The sequence below is a fragment of the Abramis brama genome, assembly GCF_963993115.1.
Source record: "Abramis brama genome assembly, chromosome: 15".
Classification (NCBI taxonomy): Eukaryota; Metazoa; Chordata; class Actinopteri; order Cypriniformes; family Leuciscidae; genus Abramis; species Abramis brama.
The window spans coordinates 17,677,198-17,698,008 of NC_139977.1; the positions used below are offsets into that span (position 1 = coordinate 17,677,198).

At 36.9% G+C, this 20,811-nt stretch overlaps 1 protein-coding gene across 1 annotated transcript in view; it reads right to left on the minus strand.

Moving 5' to 3' along the window:
• Positions 1-20,811, minus strand: part of pcxa (pyruvate carboxylase a) — a 121,744-nt gene that overhangs the window by 96,277 nt on the left and 4,656 nt on the right. Inside the window, exons 2-7 of the mRNA XM_084137667.1 lie at positions 20,641-20,788; positions 19,648-19,832; positions 17,338-17,503; positions 16,262-16,407; positions 15,910-16,027; positions 14,586-14,737 (exon numbers count right to left, since the gene is read on the minus strand). Coding sequence (XP_083993793.1) covers positions 14,586-14,737; positions 15,910-16,027; positions 16,262-16,407; positions 17,338-17,503; positions 19,648-19,832; positions 20,641-20,788 — 915 coding nt within the window. The remainder of the gene's footprint in view (positions 1-14,585; positions 14,738-15,909; positions 16,028-16,261; positions 16,408-17,337; positions 17,504-19,647; positions 19,833-20,640; positions 20,789-20,811) is intronic.

Consider the following 20,811-nt stretch of genomic DNA (forward strand, 5'->3'; position numbering starts at 1 on the left):
CTAAACTGTATCATATGTTAAAAATATTAAAACACATTTTGAATTTTGGCACTGGCAGTATGTTGTTAACTGAGTTTAAACTTGAGTTTACATTTGTTTGGATTTCTCCTCGAGAGGCTGCGCGAGCCTCAACAGCGCAACCTTGTTACCGTCAGTAATTCTTATCCACTATCGATCGCAACTTACAATAAATATAATACAATCAGAATCATTCTCTCTTTTTAGTGATTCCCTAGTTATTTTTTTTTTGTCATTGACGTTTAATCAGGCTACTTGTCTGGTCGGGCATGGAAAATTCTCTTTTACTTGTCCCTTCAAAAAATCCACTTGTCCCGGACAAGCGTTAATGTCGAGCCCGTCAGGTCCTGTTGTTAGCACCGTATATATTTTTAAATTATGCTAGATGAAGTTAAAATATGGAGACACAAATATTAAGCAAAAAAATGTAAACTCGTATATTGAGGTGGTGATGAAAAATGTACTACCAAGTCAAATTGCGTTTGTTACCTTTTACTACCTTTCAAGGGCCTTAATTTTGGTAGATTCTTTTTACTACCGCGCGGACACCCTGACTATAACATAACTTTTTTTTTTTTGGTAAATTGTGTGATGCCCTAGTGTTTAAAATGGATAATTAGATATTTGTGGTCCTTAAATACATCTACATGGATATTCATACTTTCCTTCAAACCACACAGGTTCTAGGCAAAATCCACAAATAGTGCACACAGGGTTTTTCCTAGGTCAAAAATGGTCTTCACTGGTGGCCATCCACACACACAAAGTACAAAGTATCCTATCCATGTGAACTGTGAGCCCAGTACTGACAATAAATCCAAAATAAAAGCACACACAAAGCTGCCCTCCTGCGAAAACTCCCATTATAATCAATAAACTGTCTACCCTGTGCAGTAAATCTCTTATTGACATTGTGTTTATACTTTGTCGGTTATAATTGAAGGATTCACAAGCGTGCAGAACTCACGATGAACAAAAACTCAGCCATTTTGAGCGGTGTAGAGTGGATTAATACACGCTCAACAGATATTTCTGTGATTTGCTTCAAAGATAAACGCTTTAAAAACTTGTTGTAAATAGAAACCTTTGACACTCTTCACGGAGCGCTTACACAAACACTCATGGGAGCATTTTGAAGTAGCCAGCTATCAGCGGGTACCAGTACTGCAGAATGGCAGGTATCGTCACATTAAATGATCAAATAAATCTTTTCCAGAACACCAATTAATTTTGGTGGCCATCAAAATGTTTTGAATGCAGGAAAAACCCTGGTATGTTTTGGTGCTCAAGAACACTTTTTAAATAACAGGGTTTTAAGTGCTAAGAAATGTATACTTCATCAGAAAATGTTGTGTGTCTGCCTCAGGTCAAACTAAATATTATACATGCCATTATGATTTTGTCTCATTTATTTTATATGAGGGTGGCATTTGTTGCAACCTTGTTACCAACCTCAGGTCCATAACTGAATAAGTTATGAAGAAGAAAATGTTCGTTCCCATTAAAGATAAATATTTGTTTGTCATTTGTAATTTTTTGTACAATAACTTAAGGTCGAACAGTTGAGCTTGACAGATGCATTTAACATTTACAACAAACTACTTCCATAAAATATTATCTTACAAAAATGTATATCTAATATATCCAATTCTCTCTCCAACGGAAACTGGATTTGTGTCTTTAAAATAATGGGACATCAAATGTATGCTATTCATGGAAAGCACAACTACAAATATTATTACTACTGTAAAATCTCGGTTAATCATTATGGGATCTTATGTAAAAATTTATCAATTTTTATTTTTATTTCTATTTATTTTTATGACAATTGTGTCTAATACCATGTTACCAGTTTTATTGCAGCAATTATTATAACTGTGGTATATTTTAGTGTAAATTATGGTACATTGTGGTAAGGGTGGATTATTAGAAAGGCACAGAGACAGCAGGTTGCCTCTTACTAGGCCACATCTTGACACACACCACATAAAGCCCAATAGGAGGTTCCATAATCCTGTCCCCAAATTTTGCAGGAATGCAATCCAATTCGTCCTTAAGCCATTCTCAGCTGCCAAATATGGATACACACTGCCTCTCTCTCTCACACACACACACTCACACACAGTATTTGGAGAGTAAAGCATCCTTGATAACTGGCTGCCAACACAGACTGAGATCAAACAACAAACCCTTCAAATTCCTGGCTGATATTCATACTCACACCCGCTCGAAAATCTTGCAAGCCCTGTGAGACCGTGAGAAGACATGAAGACTGTACACTTGAGAACATCTATCATTCTCAGCACTTTCTCACACTCCGACACACTGAAATACGGCGAGCAGATTAAAACTATTAGACCGCCGCAATGAAGGAGATGAAAATAAACAAGACGGTGCACAGTGCCCACAAGAAAGGTACAGACAGGCAATTAAATGGGTAAAATGAGAGGAGAAAAGGAAGGAAAGCAAGAGAGGAGGACAGATGGCATTCCACTGAGAGGACTAAAGAGGGTGAGAAAGAAGGAGGGAGAGAGATGAGTAATTATGACTTTCACAGCTTGATACAATTTCTAATTACTTCACAACATCCATAGCATAAACCGGGTCTGCCGACAGGCTATGACAAAAGACAGGAGAGGTCAAAGATGGAGGGACTTTTTGGGTTGGTCAAAATATGGAATTATGACTGAAAATAGAGAGAGAGAAACAGAGAGAGGGCTCGAGCAGAGCTGTGACCAACACTCAGAGGGAAACGTCCCAATTAAAAATCAAATTAGTGGAAAATTAATATGGGTTTAGAAACAGCAGATAAACCCATAAAAAACATATTAAGCAGCACAACTGTTGTTTTCAAAATTCATAAGAAATGTTTCTTGAGCACCAAATCAGCATATTAGAATGATTTCTGAAGGATCATGTGACACTCACAACTGGAGTAACGACAAAGCTGAAATTTCAGCAGCCATCGCAGGTATGGAATAAAACAGAAAACGATGTTTTCACAATTTTTGTGATTTCGCAATATTACAGTTTTTACCGCATTTTTGAGTAAACATTTTTTCCCCAAGTTATGTTGAAGACTTACTTTTTTTCTTAATTTTTTTTTTGTGTATAACCATAAAACCATCAAATGTCATCTTAACCCCATATTATTTTTGTCATGAAACACAAATCTAGAGATCTTAGGCAGAATGTTTCTCTAAGACAAGGAAAGTGGATTGTGATTTTATACTGCCAAGCTCTAAAAATGACAAAAAAGCAGCATAGAGACAGAGCGTATTTAGGCCACACCCACACTGGGGGGAAAAACAATCCAACCGTCTCCATTGACTTTGCATTGCGAGAGGCTGCCTCCTTGTCATTTCTGACTTATAACAAAAAACAAAACAATGTTGAAAAGCTGCTGTGTGACAAGGTGTACAGCAAACAAGCTAAAAAACCCAGAAATAAGTTTTTATAATCTGTCGACCCCAAAAAACGAGCATTTAAGGACACAAAAGTGGGTACAGGCAATTGAGCGCAAGGTGTCATATTACTCTGAGAACTACGTCCACTGGAGCAGGGAACGTAATCGGCGACAGTATAACTTAGCTTACAAAAATATAATATATAAAACTGACATTTGGATATTTGACTTACCAGTGACAAAATGTTTACTGCATTTTTTAGTGCATACTGAGTGTCAGGATCCCAATTTACCCATTCGTTCCAGCCTGTACCCACTTTTGTGTCCTTAAACGCTCGTTTTTTTGGGGATTATAAAAACGTATTTCTGGGTTTTTTAGCTTGTTTGCTGTACACCTTGTCACACAGCAGCATTTTAGGCATTTTTCTGTCTTTTGTTATAAGTCATAAATGACAAGGAGGCAGCCTCTCGCAATGCAAAGTCAATGGAGACGGTTGGATTGTTTCCCCCCCGGTGGGCGTGGTCTTCAGATTATGACACGTTGCGCTCTGTCTCTATTAAAATGTCATAAAAGCAGCGCTTACTACTTGTGCGGCTATATTGAAGTCTTCTGAAGTAATTTGATAGGTTTGTGAGGAACAGTCTGAAAAATGTGTCGTTGTTTACCGATAATGTTTCCTCTGGTGTAGAAATCAAACTCAAACTCTACGTAAATTAATTCACAGTTGGTCACGTGAATGAGAAAAACAATGTTGTCTATCTATATCAAACCCGGTGAAAACATTTTTTGGTGTGAAGATGATTGTCAGTGAATAATGAATTTTCAATCTGTTTCTCAAACATATGACTTCATAAGACTTGGAATATGGGTCATGAGTCACATAAACTAACAGTGCTTTCACAGTTTTTGCAGGTTCACAGTCTAAATCACTTATCAAATCATAGCATCAAATCTATTTTCCTCGTATTCAAAACATGCTCTGACAGCTTAAAAATCTCTTGTGTTTTATGGAAGAAAGAAAATAATATGGGGCTGTAATAATCAATTGTATGTCATTTTTTCCTTTAAAGCCCCCTTGTGTTGAAAATATGTCTATGTGGTGTTTTTAATGTGCTTTAAGACAAACCGCGTGCAAATTCATAAGTCAACACCATTGCTGAGCATTTTGTCCGTCTCAAAGCATTATGACAGTCTCAAAAGCGCGGTTTGAAATCCCTGGTGTTTCTTACGTCACAAACTACCTTGTAACCAATCACGTAAAGAGGGGGCGGGCTTTAGCATATCATTAACAGCGAACTAGCAGAGGAATCAGGAGAGAAGCAAGGTTATCCCGGTATATCTTTTTGTTGATATAAGCAATATGGAGGGTGAATTATGTATATGATGCATATTACAACGTTATGATGAACTATATGCCTTTCTCCACTGATGTTCCGAGTTGTTCAAAGCTTGTTAGGAAGCTGATTGTTAGATGGCAGCTGTCTGACTCCGAGATGGTGAACGGGAACATGGTTTGTGTAACATTAGCAACACATTATTAGCTGTTTGATAACATAGTCAAGCCAAAGGCTAATCATATTAATTACCGTTATGTGTCCGACGTTGCAAAGAGCGATACATAAAACGCATTACCATTCTGATACATTGACTTGTAGACGAGTCTGTATGAGTGAGTGGAGGCTGAGCTCATTTGCATATTCATGGGTCCGCATTTACTAATTGAAGCAAGGCTGTAGAGTTACATTCATTCTATTTTAAGGCATGAATACATTTTTCACTGGAAAAACTTTTTTTTTAAATATGTAATTTTGGTGATCAAAGATGAGTTTTAAGGGATACGATTATTGACTATAGGGAGACTTTAAGGCTTCTTGTACCAAAAATACATTTTGTTCTTCAGACAAGAAAGTCAATAATATGAAGGACATGATGGTGAGTAAATGACATTTGGGTTCCTTTAAACATTATTTTTTTGTAGATTTAGTTACATCCTAGCATGAACAAGACAGAGACAGTAGTGACGGTGAGAAACAGAGATTCTGACAAGCAGAGAAGACAGAAGAACGACAAAGCAATCACTGAAGTTAATCAGCGTTATGTAAATACCCTCGTCTTTTACTGATGACTAGCAGCGAAAATGCTTTATGTTCACAATCAACCTCAGCTTGCCTCAAACACACTCAAACAGGGTTTATGACAGTGAGTGTTGACTGTGGGTCTGAAACCACATCAAGGCTGTGATCCCCAACCTGTGCTTCAGGCATCGTGGGTAGAGCAGCTGTCTCCATGGCAACAGCTGCCATAAAACAAAAAAACACAAAAAAAGACGTTAAAACAGGGGAGATGTTTCTGTCATGTTAATGCCATTTAATTTCCCACCCGGACGTCTAAACAAACACAACACATAAAAAAAGCTATAACAGTGACCGCAACAATTTAAGCAGCACGCCAATGAAGAACAAGGTCAGCAAAATATGTGTAACATAATTGGTTGAGAGAGTCTTCTCACATATTCATTCCTCCATGACAACATGGTTACCCGTTTAATAGGGGTTTCGACAAAAAAGGACAAATTACAAGGCTAAACATCATTGTGTCAGTATGAAGAACGTAATGGAAAAATTTAATTGACTATTGAGAGGAAATCTGTGGCGGTAAGCATTGCTTCAAGCCCTCGGAGAACAGAAAGGGACAAAAAGACAGGCATCCAGCACAGAAGAACAAAAACACGGAGCATGAAATGGCGAAAGCTCTGAAGGTCAGAGAGAACAATGCCACATCCTCCGTTTTTATTAACGAGGACTTGGATAAAATATCTTATAACTTTGTAGCATCTAGTTGAGACACCCTACAAAACATGTGCAATTTGTACATATTCAGTGATGTCAAATCGATTAAATCGCATCTAACAAAAGTTGTTGTTTACATAATATGTGCATAATATATAATATATATATATATATATATATATATATATATATATATATATATATATATATATATATATATATATATATATATATATATATATATATATATATATATATATATATATATATATACATATATATACAGTGAGGAAAATAAGTATTTGACCACCCTGCTATTTTGCAAGTTCTCCCACTTAGAAATCATGGAGGGGTCTGAAATTGTCATCGTAGGGGCATGTCCACTGTGAGAGACATAATCTAAAAAAAAAAAATCCAGAAATCACAATGTATGATTTTTTAACTATTTATTTGTATGATACAGCTGCAAATAAGTATTTGAACACCTGATCAAATCAATGTTAATATTTGGTACAGTAGCCTTTGTTTGCAATTACAGAGGTCAAACGTTTCCTGTAGTTTTTCACCAGGTTTGCACACACTGCAGGAGGGATTTTGGCCCACTCCTCCACACAGATCTTCTCTAGATCAGTCAGGTTTCTGGGCTGTCGCTGAGAAACACGGAGTTTGAGCTCCCTCCAAAGATTCTCTATTGGGTTTAGGTCTGGAGACTGGCTAGGCCACGCCAGAACCTTGATATGCTTCTTACAGAGCCACTCCTTGGTTATCCTGGCTGTGTGCTTTGGGTCATTGTCATGTTGGAAGACCCAGCCTCGACCCATCTTCAATGCTCTAACTGAGGGAAGGAGGTTGTTCCCATAAATCTCGCAATACATGGCCCCGGTCATCCTCTCCTTAATACAGTGCAGTCGCCCTGTCCCATGTGCAGAAAAACACCCCCAAAGCATGATGCTACCACCCCCATGCTTCACAGTAGGGATGGTGTTCTTGGGATGGTACTCATCATCATTCTTCTTCCTCCAAACACGTTTAGTGGAATTATGACCAAAAAGTTCTATTTTGGTCTCATCTGACCACATGACTTTCTCCCATGACTCCTCTGGATCATCCAAATGTCATTGGCAAACTTAAGACGGGCCTTGACATGTGCTGGTTTAAGCAGGGGAACCTTCCGTGCCATGCATGATTTCAAACCATGACGTCTTAGTGTATTACCAACAGTAACCTTGGAAACGGTGGTCCCAGCTCTTTTCAGGTCATTGACCAGCTCCTCCCGTGTAGTTCTGGGCTGATTTCTCACCTTTCTTAGGATCATTGAGACCCCACGAGGTGAGATCTTGCATGGAGCCCCAGTCCGAGGGAGATTGACAGTCATGTTTAGCTTCTTCCATTTTCTAATGATTGCTCCAACAGTGGACCTTTTTTCACCAAGCTGCTTGGCAATTTCCCCGTAGCCCTTTCCAGCCTTGTGGAGGTGTACAATTTTGTCTCTAGTGTCTTTGGACAGCTCTTTGGTCTTGGCCATGTTAGTAGTTGGATTCTTACTGATTGTATGGGGTGGACAGGTGTCTTTATGCAGCTAACGACCTCAAACAGGTGCATCTAATTTAGGATAATAAATGGAGTGGAGGTGGACATTTTAAAGGCAGAATAACAGGTCTTTGAGGGTCAGAATTCTAGCTGATAGACAGGTGTTCAAATACTTATCTGCAGCTGTATCATACAAATAAATAGTTACAAAAATCATATATTGTGATTTCTGGATTTTTTTTTTTAGATTATGTCTCTCACAGTGGACATGCACCTACGATGACAGTTTCAGACCCCTCCATGATTTCCAAGTGGGAGAACTTGCAAAATAGCAGGGTGTTCAAATACTTATTTTCCTCACTGTATATACATTATTAAATTTAGTATATTGTATATATGTCTATTGTATACACACATTTATACACAACCATACATACATACATACATACATATATACAGTGAGGAAAATAAGTATTTGAACACCCTGCTATTTTGCAAGTTCTCCCACTTGGAAATCATGGAGGGGTCTGAAATTGTCATCGTAGGTGCATGTCCACTGTGAGAGACATAATCTAAAAAAAAAAATCCAGAAATCACAATATATGATTTTTATGATAATATATGATATATATATATATATATATATACATATATATATATATATATATATATATATATATATATACACACACACACACACACACATCCCTCTATTTATTATTATTAGTAATAATTTATGCATCACCCTGTTACCATAATATTTGAGCAGCATACACCAAGTGCAAACAGCCGCCTTGTTGGCAGATGCCATTTACACTAACTCCGCCCACCATTATCTAACTGAGCCAGGCAAAATTACAAAAGAAATCCAGCTGAAAGGAGCAGTGGTTTAGAGAGAAAGGCCGGTGGCGTTAGCTTTTGATGCGACCAAGGTTCAAATCCGACTTTTTTTAATCAGCCATTGCCTGATATTTCTCCCCTTTTAAAAGTAACAAACTATTCCAAAAAGAAAAACAAATGTTTAAATAAATATATAACCTGTCATAATGGCATTATTGTCCTTTCAGAAAGTAAATGGCACTAAATAAAGTCCACTCACTTTTATCTCATGTTTTATTATTTTTGGGAGTACAGGTCACAATCTTAAAGGGATGGTTCGGAGTAATTTCAACCTAGAGTCCTTTGCACCATGACCTCAAGCCAAACACCCCCCCAGAAGCCTTTTTTCCCATGGTCGAACATTATTTAAGTTAGAGCTTATTTAGAGATATCAGCCGTATGGCTTAGTGCAGGGGCTAATGGGTCCAAGGTTGTATCTCTTAAATTACCGTTAAAGTCCTGGCAGAAAGCGATGCATAAGGATGTAGTGTAACGACGCCCAGTTCCAGGAATGCATTAATATTTTGTTGGTAGTACCAGTTTACAACAATTATTAGTTAACACTAAGTTGTCAACACTTCGGAAAAATACATTTCTATGGAGTGTTAAATTCACTAGCTTTTCCCTTACACTTGTGAGTTTTGCAAAGGACTTTTATGGGCTTTTCCCAAATCACGGAAGTGACCTCGACGTCCGGGTTAGCAGTAGCATTAGCCATCAGGCAAGTGTTATTTAAAAAAACTCCTGATATACTTACAAACTTTCCAATGCCTCGTTTTATGATTACAGAATCTATTTGTACTACTGTAGAAGTTTGGTACCATTCTGGACATTATTAGTGGGGTAATTTACGAGATACAGCCTAGGATCCATTAGCGCCTGCACTAAGCCATTCGGCTGATATCTCTAAATAAGCTCTAACTTTAATAATGTTCGACCAAGGGCAAAAAGGCTTCTGGGGGGGTGTTTGGCTTGAGGACATGGTGCAAAGGACCCTAAGTTGAAATTACTCCGAACCATCCCTTTAACTCTGTCAACTTGTAACAAGTAGAATATTTGTAAACATCAGCACTAAATTATCAAAAATGCTTTTTAGTTTCATGACCTTGAGCATAATAAACTAGCAAAAATGTCAACCCTGTTACTATCAAATCTGTTACCTTTCTTAAAGGAATATGTACAAAATTTAGATGGTACATTAACACTTACGCATACAACTTGACTCGTTGAATGTTTAAAATTATACCAAAAACTTAAGAGAATTAAACCTTATCAAACAAGAAAAATCACCATCTCAAAGAATGACCCAGTTCATATTCTTACAGCTAGTGCTAGAAACAGTGTTGAATGTCTGCTAAATGTCAGTTCAAGTCATGTTTGCCCCAACATAAAGAAGGGGAAACATTATCACACATGACATTTCCATTTCTGTGACATACATTTCTAACGATTAAACACGATGGTGATATGCCATTTCATTCTTACAGAGTCGAGTGAACGTTCTGCCACGCTTCAAAAACGGAATTAGACAATTAAAAGAGCCAGGGAGAATTTTCTTTTTCCTTTGACATTAAAGACGGAGCCAACGGTGAGAGAACAGAGGGATGCATCCCGCTGCTCTTAAGAGAAAAGCTGTACTCAGCAATAGAAAATGAGATTGAAGGGAGCTTCAAGCGTCTAAGGGAACATGTCAAAAGCTCAAATGAGGTTTTAATGCTTGCTCTGAGAAATCTGAAAGCCAGGCCATCTTCTCTATTTCCCTTGTCCATATGATAGAACAGATGGAGGAGAGATTTTAGCTCTCTCTCTCCCCTCATTCACCAAGTTTCCTCACTTCACACTCACACAGACAATACTCCATCTCTCTCGTTTGCGCACACACACGCACAGAAATGCTAATGCATTCATATTCTGCAGAATGCTAAACAACTGTCAGCAGATAGTCCAGAAGGGGTGAAAGACGGGTGATCGGCGCTGTATTTTATCAGTACGCGTGTCTGTTGAATTCAGAAGTGGAAGTAACTCTACACACCGAATGAATCTCTTCAATGTGGCAGCTGATTACAGCCTCTCCGAACGTAATCATGCACGTTTATTCAGGAACTCTATATCTAAAATTGCTTGCGAAATGTAAATGTCTTTGAACATTGCTAGGAAAAATCCACCATGTACAAGAACTTTCATGAATAGTAATAGCATTATTAATACTACGCAAGAAATGTCATGTTTGTGATTCATCAGACTGACACAAACTGTGCTAAGGAAGGCGTGCAATGAGGCACATAGGACATGGTGTATCTGTGAGTGGACATGATTACACACGCTCGCACAAACAAGTCAATAGAAACGGCAAAAACTGCTACCAACTATGAAATTAATTACATTTCCAGTGTGAAGCAGGGGTTCTGAAACCACTTGTGAGACTGAGCTAATGCTCTAACACGTTGAGCCATGCTGCTCAAATGGGTGTTGCAAGTTCAAATCCGCCTCACGACATTTGCTCCCTTTTCTCCATGATTTTCAGTCTTCCCTTGGCTGTTAAAGGGATAGTTCAGCCAAAAATGAAAATTCTATTTTTTTTACTTCAATGAAAGGTTAGATTTTTGCACATTTTTTTAATAAAATATCAAAAGGATTAACAATGCAGATTTCTTTTTTTACAGCCATCTTTGATCATATTTACCAAGGGGGCAAATAATTCTGACCAGCACATGTTTATATATCATCTGTGAAAGGCTTAGGACCATAAAATATTTGTCCAATCATTGCATTTGATCTGAATGCAATAATACGATGTCCTACCTGCCGGTCACTGCAGGTATTTTAACGTGTTTTGGAGGAGGTGTGGTTTTGGAGACGCTCTGAAGGGAGGGTGGGATCTTATGCTTTCAAAGCTAGCTTGCTATTGCTAACCTCTCTGAAAATTGCCTACCCTACCTTTAATACGGAGAATTCAAATCAATCTTCACGCAGTCCGAGAAGAATTAATCTTTTCTTATAAAAACTCTGTTCTTTCTGTTTAGAATGACTCTTTCATTCATGAGGTCAGTTCATCGGCACAGGAACACGTCAATAATCAGTCAATAACTTTCTCTTTTTAAGTACAACCCTCCACTGTCACTCTTCAAAGCGTCAAATGTGAACGCACTGGAGACGAAGAACACGTGAGGACAACAGGGTGTTTCCATTTCCATTTATACAACTGGCAGAAATTATCCAAAATGACTTACTGCAAATCTGACATATACGGCATGTCTTCACTGGCGTTTGATCAAAAACGTAGCAGAAGCCGCCTGTCAAGAAGTCGCTCTTTAGATTTTGACTTAACTGTCAGTTTGGCTTGTGTTTTCAACTTGTATAAATGTCACGCTAAAAACAGACTGACAAACTTGCATTTACGTGCCATTTAGGAGCAAAATACTGTGTAAATAGCAAAAGGGTCAGTAGTTTGTTTTATAAAAACGTTAATTATCAATATTATGTTAGCAATTGATGAAAATGTTTTTACTGGATTCGCAAGAGGATAAAAATGGTAGTTTTTCCCATTTTCCAAAACTAAAATAAATATTGACAGGTGCATGCTGTCATATGTCAGCCTTTACTCCCAAATGAGCGAGTAATAAGCAATAAGGACACCCGCCACATTTGCTCTTAAGTAAATTAACCTTACTAAGTTAACGTTAATTCATTTACTTATTGATTCAGGTCAAAGCAGAGTTCACAGCGCTGGTGAGTCTGTCGAAGAACCGTTCTGGGCACTTAACACTAATTATATCAGCTGTAATCTCTTTCAAAAGTAGCTTTTTTTGCTATCAAAATGCTGTAAGCATTTGCCTCAATTCTGTTTTTAATCACATTACCATGTAATTTAACAATTTCTTTAAAAAAAATAAAAAAATAAATGGCAGATACAAATGCTGTGCAAAGACCTTATTCATTCCAGCCTATTTAAGATTAAAATCCAATCCATTTATACCCCTTTATGAGTATATATTACTGAAAATCACGTTTACGTGAGAAATCACATTGTCTTTGAGACATTATATAAAGCTTGTCGGAGTTAGCAAACAGTAACCAAGAGGGGAGAAGCTTATCAAAGGAATAATTGGCATGGGTTGTGTGTGCATCTTCAGATCGACCCATCATTTTTTGTAACCTGGTGGCAAAAATCTCTGGCAAAAAAAGAACCACCACTCTTTCTCATATATCCTCCTGATAAAATATTAAAAATCACAATTGAGAGGTTCAAACTTTGCCAAGTGCCAGTGCAGGAACTCCATATGCTTGCTCAGACTGGCATACAGAGATGAGAGTCAGCCAGATGAACATATGAAAAAAAAAAAAAAAACGTATCGATGCCAAGACCCATCTGCATATCATCTGGAAAACACTAAGAGGTTACAGCACAAATAGTTTTGCAGTCGAAACCAGTTATCAATCAAAATAATGGATTGCTATAGAAATTTTTAGGAGCTTTGTTACTTTAAGGCAGATTCTACTGGTTCTCTAACAGCTTGTCTGCTGCAACAATAACAAACCATTTTTTGGTCTTGGCATATGTTTATGCAGTGAAATGGATGAATGGAAAAGTTTGATTATGTTTCTCAATCCAATGGCACAGCAGCACCACCTGCTGTCTAATTCAGTGTACTGTATTCTCATGTACTGCAATAGACCTAAATTTAGGTTTTTGTTTTCACATTTTTGTTTTCTAAAATACTTCATCCTCACTGGCTGACGTTTGGGAGAAAAAAAGAAAAAAAAACATTATGACGACAAGTAAACGATTTTACCTGAACCATACTGTTTAAGAAAATATGACAAAAGAAATAACACTTGGTTGATGGACCCCAATGGAAGTCAATGGGTCCATCAACTGTTTGGTTACTCGTATTCTTCAATATATCTTTAGTGTTCAGCAGAAGAAAGAAATTCATAAAGGTTTGAAACAAATTGAGGTTGACAGATCGAATGATGACAGAATTTTCATTTTTGGGTGAACTATTCCTTTAACAATACACTATCAATGTTTTTGTTTTGCTTTTTAAGGAAAAAAAGAATATGATTGTTTGAAACAATACAATCACAGTCAATATCTGGGAATCACCTGCAAGACACGTGCAAGATGAAGCTGAACAGTGAAACACCCGTAAACTGAAGCGCTTTGTGAGCAGGTTAATTAACACATCCGATATGACGCATCGGATATACACAACATAAACATAATATTACAGCTTAAATATGTGTTGTTCACAACAAGTACAGTATTCATGTTATTTGTGTAACATATTTAAATAATATTATTTGGTAAATAAGTAATAATATTAATAGTATAATTAAGATAAAATAATATTTTATAAAATTATAATATTAATTTATATTAATTTTGCTCTTTTCAACTAAATTAGTCAGTAAATTGACTTAATGTATATGACATGACAAAATATTGACTAAACTCAAAGGATCTCTTTATCAAAGACAAAAACTGTAAAAAAAAAAAAAAAAAAAAAAAATTAAAAACCCTGCATGTTAGATTTGAAGTGGATGTTTTGGGTTAAAGGAGCTGTATGTAAGAAATGTATTTCAATTAATCATAAAATGGCCCTGATATGTCACTAGACATTAAGAAATCATGTTCATTTCAAATACTTATATCACTGACAACAGTAGTCCAGCCAGGATATTGTCATTTAAAAAGTGAAGTTGCAGCCCTCAACTGATGTTGATGTTGTCATGTTGTGTTTTGGCCTGAAGCGCCACCCTCCACCTATCTACCAATCACGAAGTCAGTAGTGTTTCAGCATCCGGGTTGCCAGCTCTGCTCTAGTTTAAAGCTCCTTGTATCAGCCTACGTTCCTGCTGGATCCTGCAGCCTATCTGGCAACCTCGAGTCAACATCTGCATCTGCATACAGTTTGGAAAAAAGCCAATGCCGGCATCTGTCAGATGTGTTGCCTTGTACCTGTCGAGCGAGGTTCACGGAGTCAGCAGTCAGTCTGTCTCTGAGGTGTTGGTCCAGCTGTGAGGCGGGTGCGATCTCCACCACCTTCTGGTGTCTCCTCTGGATTGAGCAGTCCCTCTCGTACAGGTGAATGACGTTGCCGTATTTATCGCCTATACACAATGGACCGATCAACTCATTGAGCATTACACTGAAGTCTTAAACCCATCTGGCAGTGTAAACAAACTCATCTGCTAGCATTTCTCCAAAATATAACAAACACAGATCCATAGACACTATGCAAATTAGCTGGCGACAGAGCACTGCACCATTCTGTTCACTGTTGAGAACAGTGTGCTACATGCAAATATCCAAAAATGTTTTAATTAAATGCCAGACAATCTATTTAAATAAATCTAATTTGTTGTTGGGGGTTTTGAGCACTTCTTCAATGACGATGTCTGGGAACAGATTTAAAGTAAAAATCCTGTCATCATTTACTCACCTTCATTGACTTTTTCCATTGGGACACAAAAGGAGAAATTTTAAAGAGTCCTGGTTCTTCTTTTGCAAGCAATTACAATGAATGAGGACTGAAGCTTTCAAGATTCAAAAAGCACCATAATATATTATAAAAATTATATATATGACTTGCGTTCTACATCATTTCTTCTGAAGCAATATAATAATATTTTGAAATATTATCACTGGAAATCATGACATTTCACACCTTGCACCTTACAAAAATTCGGACGGAGCAGGTAAACTCACTACCTTCATTTACATGCAACCTAACACTCTGTTTGTAATCAGATTGATAGCTCAATCAGACTGAAAAGCCTTCATGTAAACAATCAATTCGATTGAGCTCGATCTGAATGAAATTACGATTCGGCTGAAATGGGTGAATTTGATTCAATCAGACTGATGAAAATTAGTGAATGTAAACGTACCTACTGATCCAGTCAGTGTTTAAAAGACCACTGAAAGGAAATATTATCAGTGAAATTACTTAAATTTCAGTCTGTCCTCACACAAAGCTACTATATCGCTTCAAAAGACTTGGAATATAACAAACAAGTCATCTGGGCCACTATTATGCTACTTTTGTGCCTTTTTCTTAAGATTAAGACCTTTTTCACATTAAATGCTTGGAAAAGAGCAACATTTATCCTTTTGTATTCTACAGTAGATAAAGTCATACAGGTTTGGAATGACATGAAAGTGAGTAAATGACGACAGAATGTTCATTATTGGTTGAACTTTTTTAAAAATGTTTTATATTAGAATACTTGATTTGCAGCTGTTATCCAGAGACTAGCCCAACACAATCGAACTCGCTTACCAAGGATCTGCACCTCGATGTGTCTGGGTTTCTCAATGAACTTCTCCACGAACAGAGATCCATTGCCAAAGGCGGTCAGGGCCTCAGAGTACGCTCGCTGATAGTTCTCCTCTAGTTCCTGGTCACACACACACAGCCACAGAGTCACCCGGTGCAAATACCCAACACACCAATTCATACAGCACCACTAACTGAACAGCAAACAAATCTAAAGTGCACACAAGGGCCTCACTTTAATGCTCATTTAAAAGCCCTCCAGTGTCAAAGCTCGCAACTGGCTCTTTGAAGGAACGAAGGAAAGATTAAATGTGTTCCAATCCACTACAAATTATTTTACTCTCAGACACGCTACCTCATACTCTTTGACCACCCGCATCCCACGGCCCCCGCCCCCGTACGCAGCCTTGAAGATAATCGGGAAGCCGTAGCTGTTGGAGAACTCTTGAGCTTCCTGCAAAGATGAGATGGGACCGTCTGTTCCAGGTACCACCGGCACACCTGTAGGATGACCAGAAAAAGCTTTTTTTTTTGGACATGTACTGTAGCAATGCCATGCCATTCTTTTATGTACCATGAAAATATTGATACAATACTAGTTTAGTAGACAAATTTAGGTTAAGTAATTTAAGATTTTAACTTAAAAAGCATTTAAAATCATTTTTCTACATGAAATAACCAGAGATTATAATAATAAGAGAACTGAAATGAGCAAATCGCCCCAAAAGAACATTTTAGTACCCACTCATTCTCATGAAACACTGAAAATGCTGTAAATAGAGTCAAAACATACAGCTCACAGGCCAAGTAACTGAAATCTACCCTGTAAAAAAGCCTGTCATTTTTACAGATAATAAAATCTGTACAGTAAAAATGTAAACATATTTACAGAACAATTTTACAGAAAACATTAACATTTTAAACCAGTAAATGCAACTATTGCAAAATTAAGTTTCATATTTCTATTTACATTTTTTATTTTGATCATCATTTGCAATGCTTCATGGGATTGCAGTTCTTTTCCTCATTAAAGCTGTTAAGGTGCAGTAAGCGATTTCTGAGAATCATTGTTGAACACTGTTGATATTTAAAATCAACCCAAACAAACACACCCCTCGGTTCGATTCACTTTCAACAGTGTTTTTAAAAAATCGCTTACTGCGCCTTCTTTTACCTTTGTCTTTTTGTCCAATTTTCAAATAGTTTTTGGTTCCAATCAAAGTTTGTAATGTTGTGATTCACCTCGTAGCTGGTTGGTTTGGTTCATGGTTTATAAGCTCTTTAACAAAGACCTTTTAAAAATCCCTGGGGGAAAATACTTCAGGAACCAAGGCACTGAAAAAGTGGACGGGCACTTTTGCACTCTATTCAACAACACAACTGATGATACATTGTGATGAGAGAGAGCAGGATGTATGATAAACGCTTTACCTGCACTGATGGCAATGGTTCGAGCCTCAACTTTGTCCCCCATCTTACGCACCACATCTGGGGTGGGGCCGATAAAACGTACCCCAGCATCCATGCAAGCCTGGGCAAAATCTGCTCGTTCTGACAGGAAGCCATAGCCTGGGTGGATGGCATCTACGCCATTCTCCTGCCAGACACATAATGTGAAGTATTAATCCCCAAAAACCCATTTTCAAATAACTGCGGTATTATCACATTTATTATTCAGAACGACAAGTGATAACACTTGTAAAAAGAGGAGATTCATATACGCTACGATTCAAAAGTTTGGAGTCAATACATGTAAAACAAAAACAAAACATTCTAAATAAATTACTACTTTTATTCAGCAAGGATGCATTAAATTGATCAAAAGTGACAGTAAAGACATTTCTATTGTTAGAAATCTTTTGTATTTTAAGTAAATGTTATTTTGGTCAAATGATTGTGAAAAAAGTATCAGGGTTTCCACTAAAATATTAAGCAGCGCAACTGTTTTCAACATTGATAATTATAAGAAATATTTCCTGAGCAAATAAATCATATTAGAATGATTTCTGAAGGATCATGTGACACTGAAGACTAGCTGCTGAAAAATCTGCTTCGCCATCAAAAGGATGAATTCAATTTTAAAATATATTAAAATAGAAAACTGTTGTCTAAAAGAGACTTCTTTCTCCCCAATGCATTTACACATTTAGCGGAAGCTTTTATCCAATGCGACTTAGAGTAAACCCATGACCTTAGTGTTGCCAGTAACCCTGTACTTCATTACTTTGAGCCATAATATTGTAGATACAGCGCTTTCCATTATCAGCTAAATAGCAGTAGTGGCTTCCTTCCAAGAATACAGCCCAACTTCACCAACAGACTTAAAACCTTTTGTTTATCGACCTGTTTTTAAGGTTAACTGATGTAGCTGTCTCTTAAACAAGTCATAACAAGATGTTAGGAATGTTTCATGCACCTAATACAACATAGGACAATTTTTTCAACACACATTAGGTAAAGTGTTGAATTGATAAGCAGTATATTTGTTTATTTATTGATTAAACCAATAACTGACTAGCTTGTCTATTGATTGTTGCCTGAGGTATTTAATCAGAAAATGAGATGTGGGAGAGGAGCTGCCTGTTTACAGCTACACTACCCTGTCTTCTTAGCAGCAGACTCTGAACTCTTGTCAGAAGGCATAATTATGTGCAATTACTGCTCTTAGCAGGCCTGTTTGTGCTCTATCTTTCCAATCACAGCAGCCTGTACTTTACAGGTCACGCGATCCTAATCTAATATTTCACCACACAAACACAACAAAATTCACAGGTGTTAAAAACTTGTGAATACATTGCTGCTTTGAACCAAAAACCAGTTTTTGAGACAGAGTCGGTTGATGGAAATGTCACTTACTCTATTGTGTCAGCGCTATATCTTACATTTTTATGCCTTGCAAACTCAAATATATGGTTTTCTGTGACATTTGGTTTTCTGTGATATTTGGTTGTCGATTCAGCCAATTAAAATGACCTTGCTTGCAGGCATAGATGAGGTTTAGTTCAAACAGTAAGAATGGCGTTGGAGCGTTTTGGTGGTATCAATAAGAATGGGTTGAAAATAACAATTAGTAACAATTGTCTTGGAGTTTCCTGAATAATTATAGTATTTGTTTAATTTCTAACTATTAGTGAATCTTTTCTTTGTAACGATAACTTATTAGATGAAAAAAATACCTGTATTTGTGTGTGCCAAATGCATAAGAACAATAAATAATATATTTTAAATATTTTAAAAGTAAAATGTTAAATTCACTACCATTCAAAGGTTTGGGAACAATACTTTTTAAAGTAATTAATACTTTTATTTAGCAAAAAAATCATTAAATTGATTGACAGTGACAGGAAAAAAATTCTAATTCTGTTCTTTTGAACTTTCTATTCATCATAGAATCCTGAAAAAAATATTATAAATTTCCACAAAAAATATTAAGCATCACAACTGTTATTTTCAATTGTTATAATAATATATCCTGATTTTACTGTATTTTTGACCAAATAAATGCAGCCTTGATGAGCGTAAAAGTCTACATTCCAAAACATAATTTTAAAAAAGTGTCAAATTATAATTATAAATATCACATTATAAAATCTTTTTTATATTTTTTTATTAAATTGACAAATTTTGGCATTTGAAGCCAGTGAAAAAACATGGCAGGGCAAGTAGAAAACTGAACTACTGTACAGAGGATACACACAGAGTATCTTTACTGAACCCACACGAGTGTGAGAAAAGTCTGACCTTGGCCACTTTGATGATGTCTGGTATATGCAGGTAGGCCGCTACAGGTGGCAGCCCCTTGCCGATGAGGTACGCTTCATCTGCCTTTTGTCTGTGCATCTGACCCGTGTCCTGCTCAGAGTAGACGGCCACTGTACGGATCCCCAGCTCTGTGCATGCCCGAAACACCCGGATGGCAATCTCTCCTGCAAAGAGCGTTTCATGAATTACAGTGCATGAATGTACAATTCGTTCATACCATGTCTTTTACAGAGGAAGGAGAGAAGATAGAAAGACTGAGAATTGTTATGTTCAGAATAGGACACAACCTTTGTTATTTCTGCAGTAAACAATATCTTAAACCGTATTTTATGGATGCATCAACTTTAAAATTCGATCTGATTGCAATAATCAGAAAATTATTACTTTTTTTAAAATACAGTTGTAAGTGTGAGATTTTTGAAAGAAGTCTCTAATGCTCACCAAAGCTGCATTTATTTGATACAAATACAGTAAAAGAGTAACATAATAAAAATACTATTTTTATTTTAATATTTTTTATGTATAACCTTTTATATTTTCTGTGATGGCAAAGCTGAATTTTCAGCATCATTACTCTAGTCTTCAGTGTCACATGATCCTTCACAAATCATTCTAATATGCTGATCTGGTGCTCAATAAACATTTAGTATTACTATCAATGTTGAGAACAGTTGTGCTGCTTTTTGTGCCGCAAGATTTTTGTGGAAAACTACATTTTTTCAGGATTTTTTATAATTTCTATAAAATAAAATAAAATGTACTGACCCCAAACTTTTGAATGGTTTATTTATATATTTATTAAGTGTTATATTCCTGTAATTTGACAAATATATACAATACTACAAATAAAATAAAACTATCTTTTTTTTTTAAATGTCAAATTAATGTTTCAATAACTGTATCACATAATGTTTAACAGTTAGCAGCTAGTATGCTAGTACCACATTCAGAGCACAGCCGCTGCTGACACACCTCTGTTGGCCACCATGACCTTTTTGATGGGTTTGTACTCCAGTGTCTGCGGTGCAGTGTGGGCGGAGCGGGTCATAATCCACACCCTCCTGATGGCTAACAGCCCCAGGGCAGAGCGCTGTCCTCCCAGTCCCACCTGTAGCAGCATCTAGAGAGCAAGAGCCAAAGATA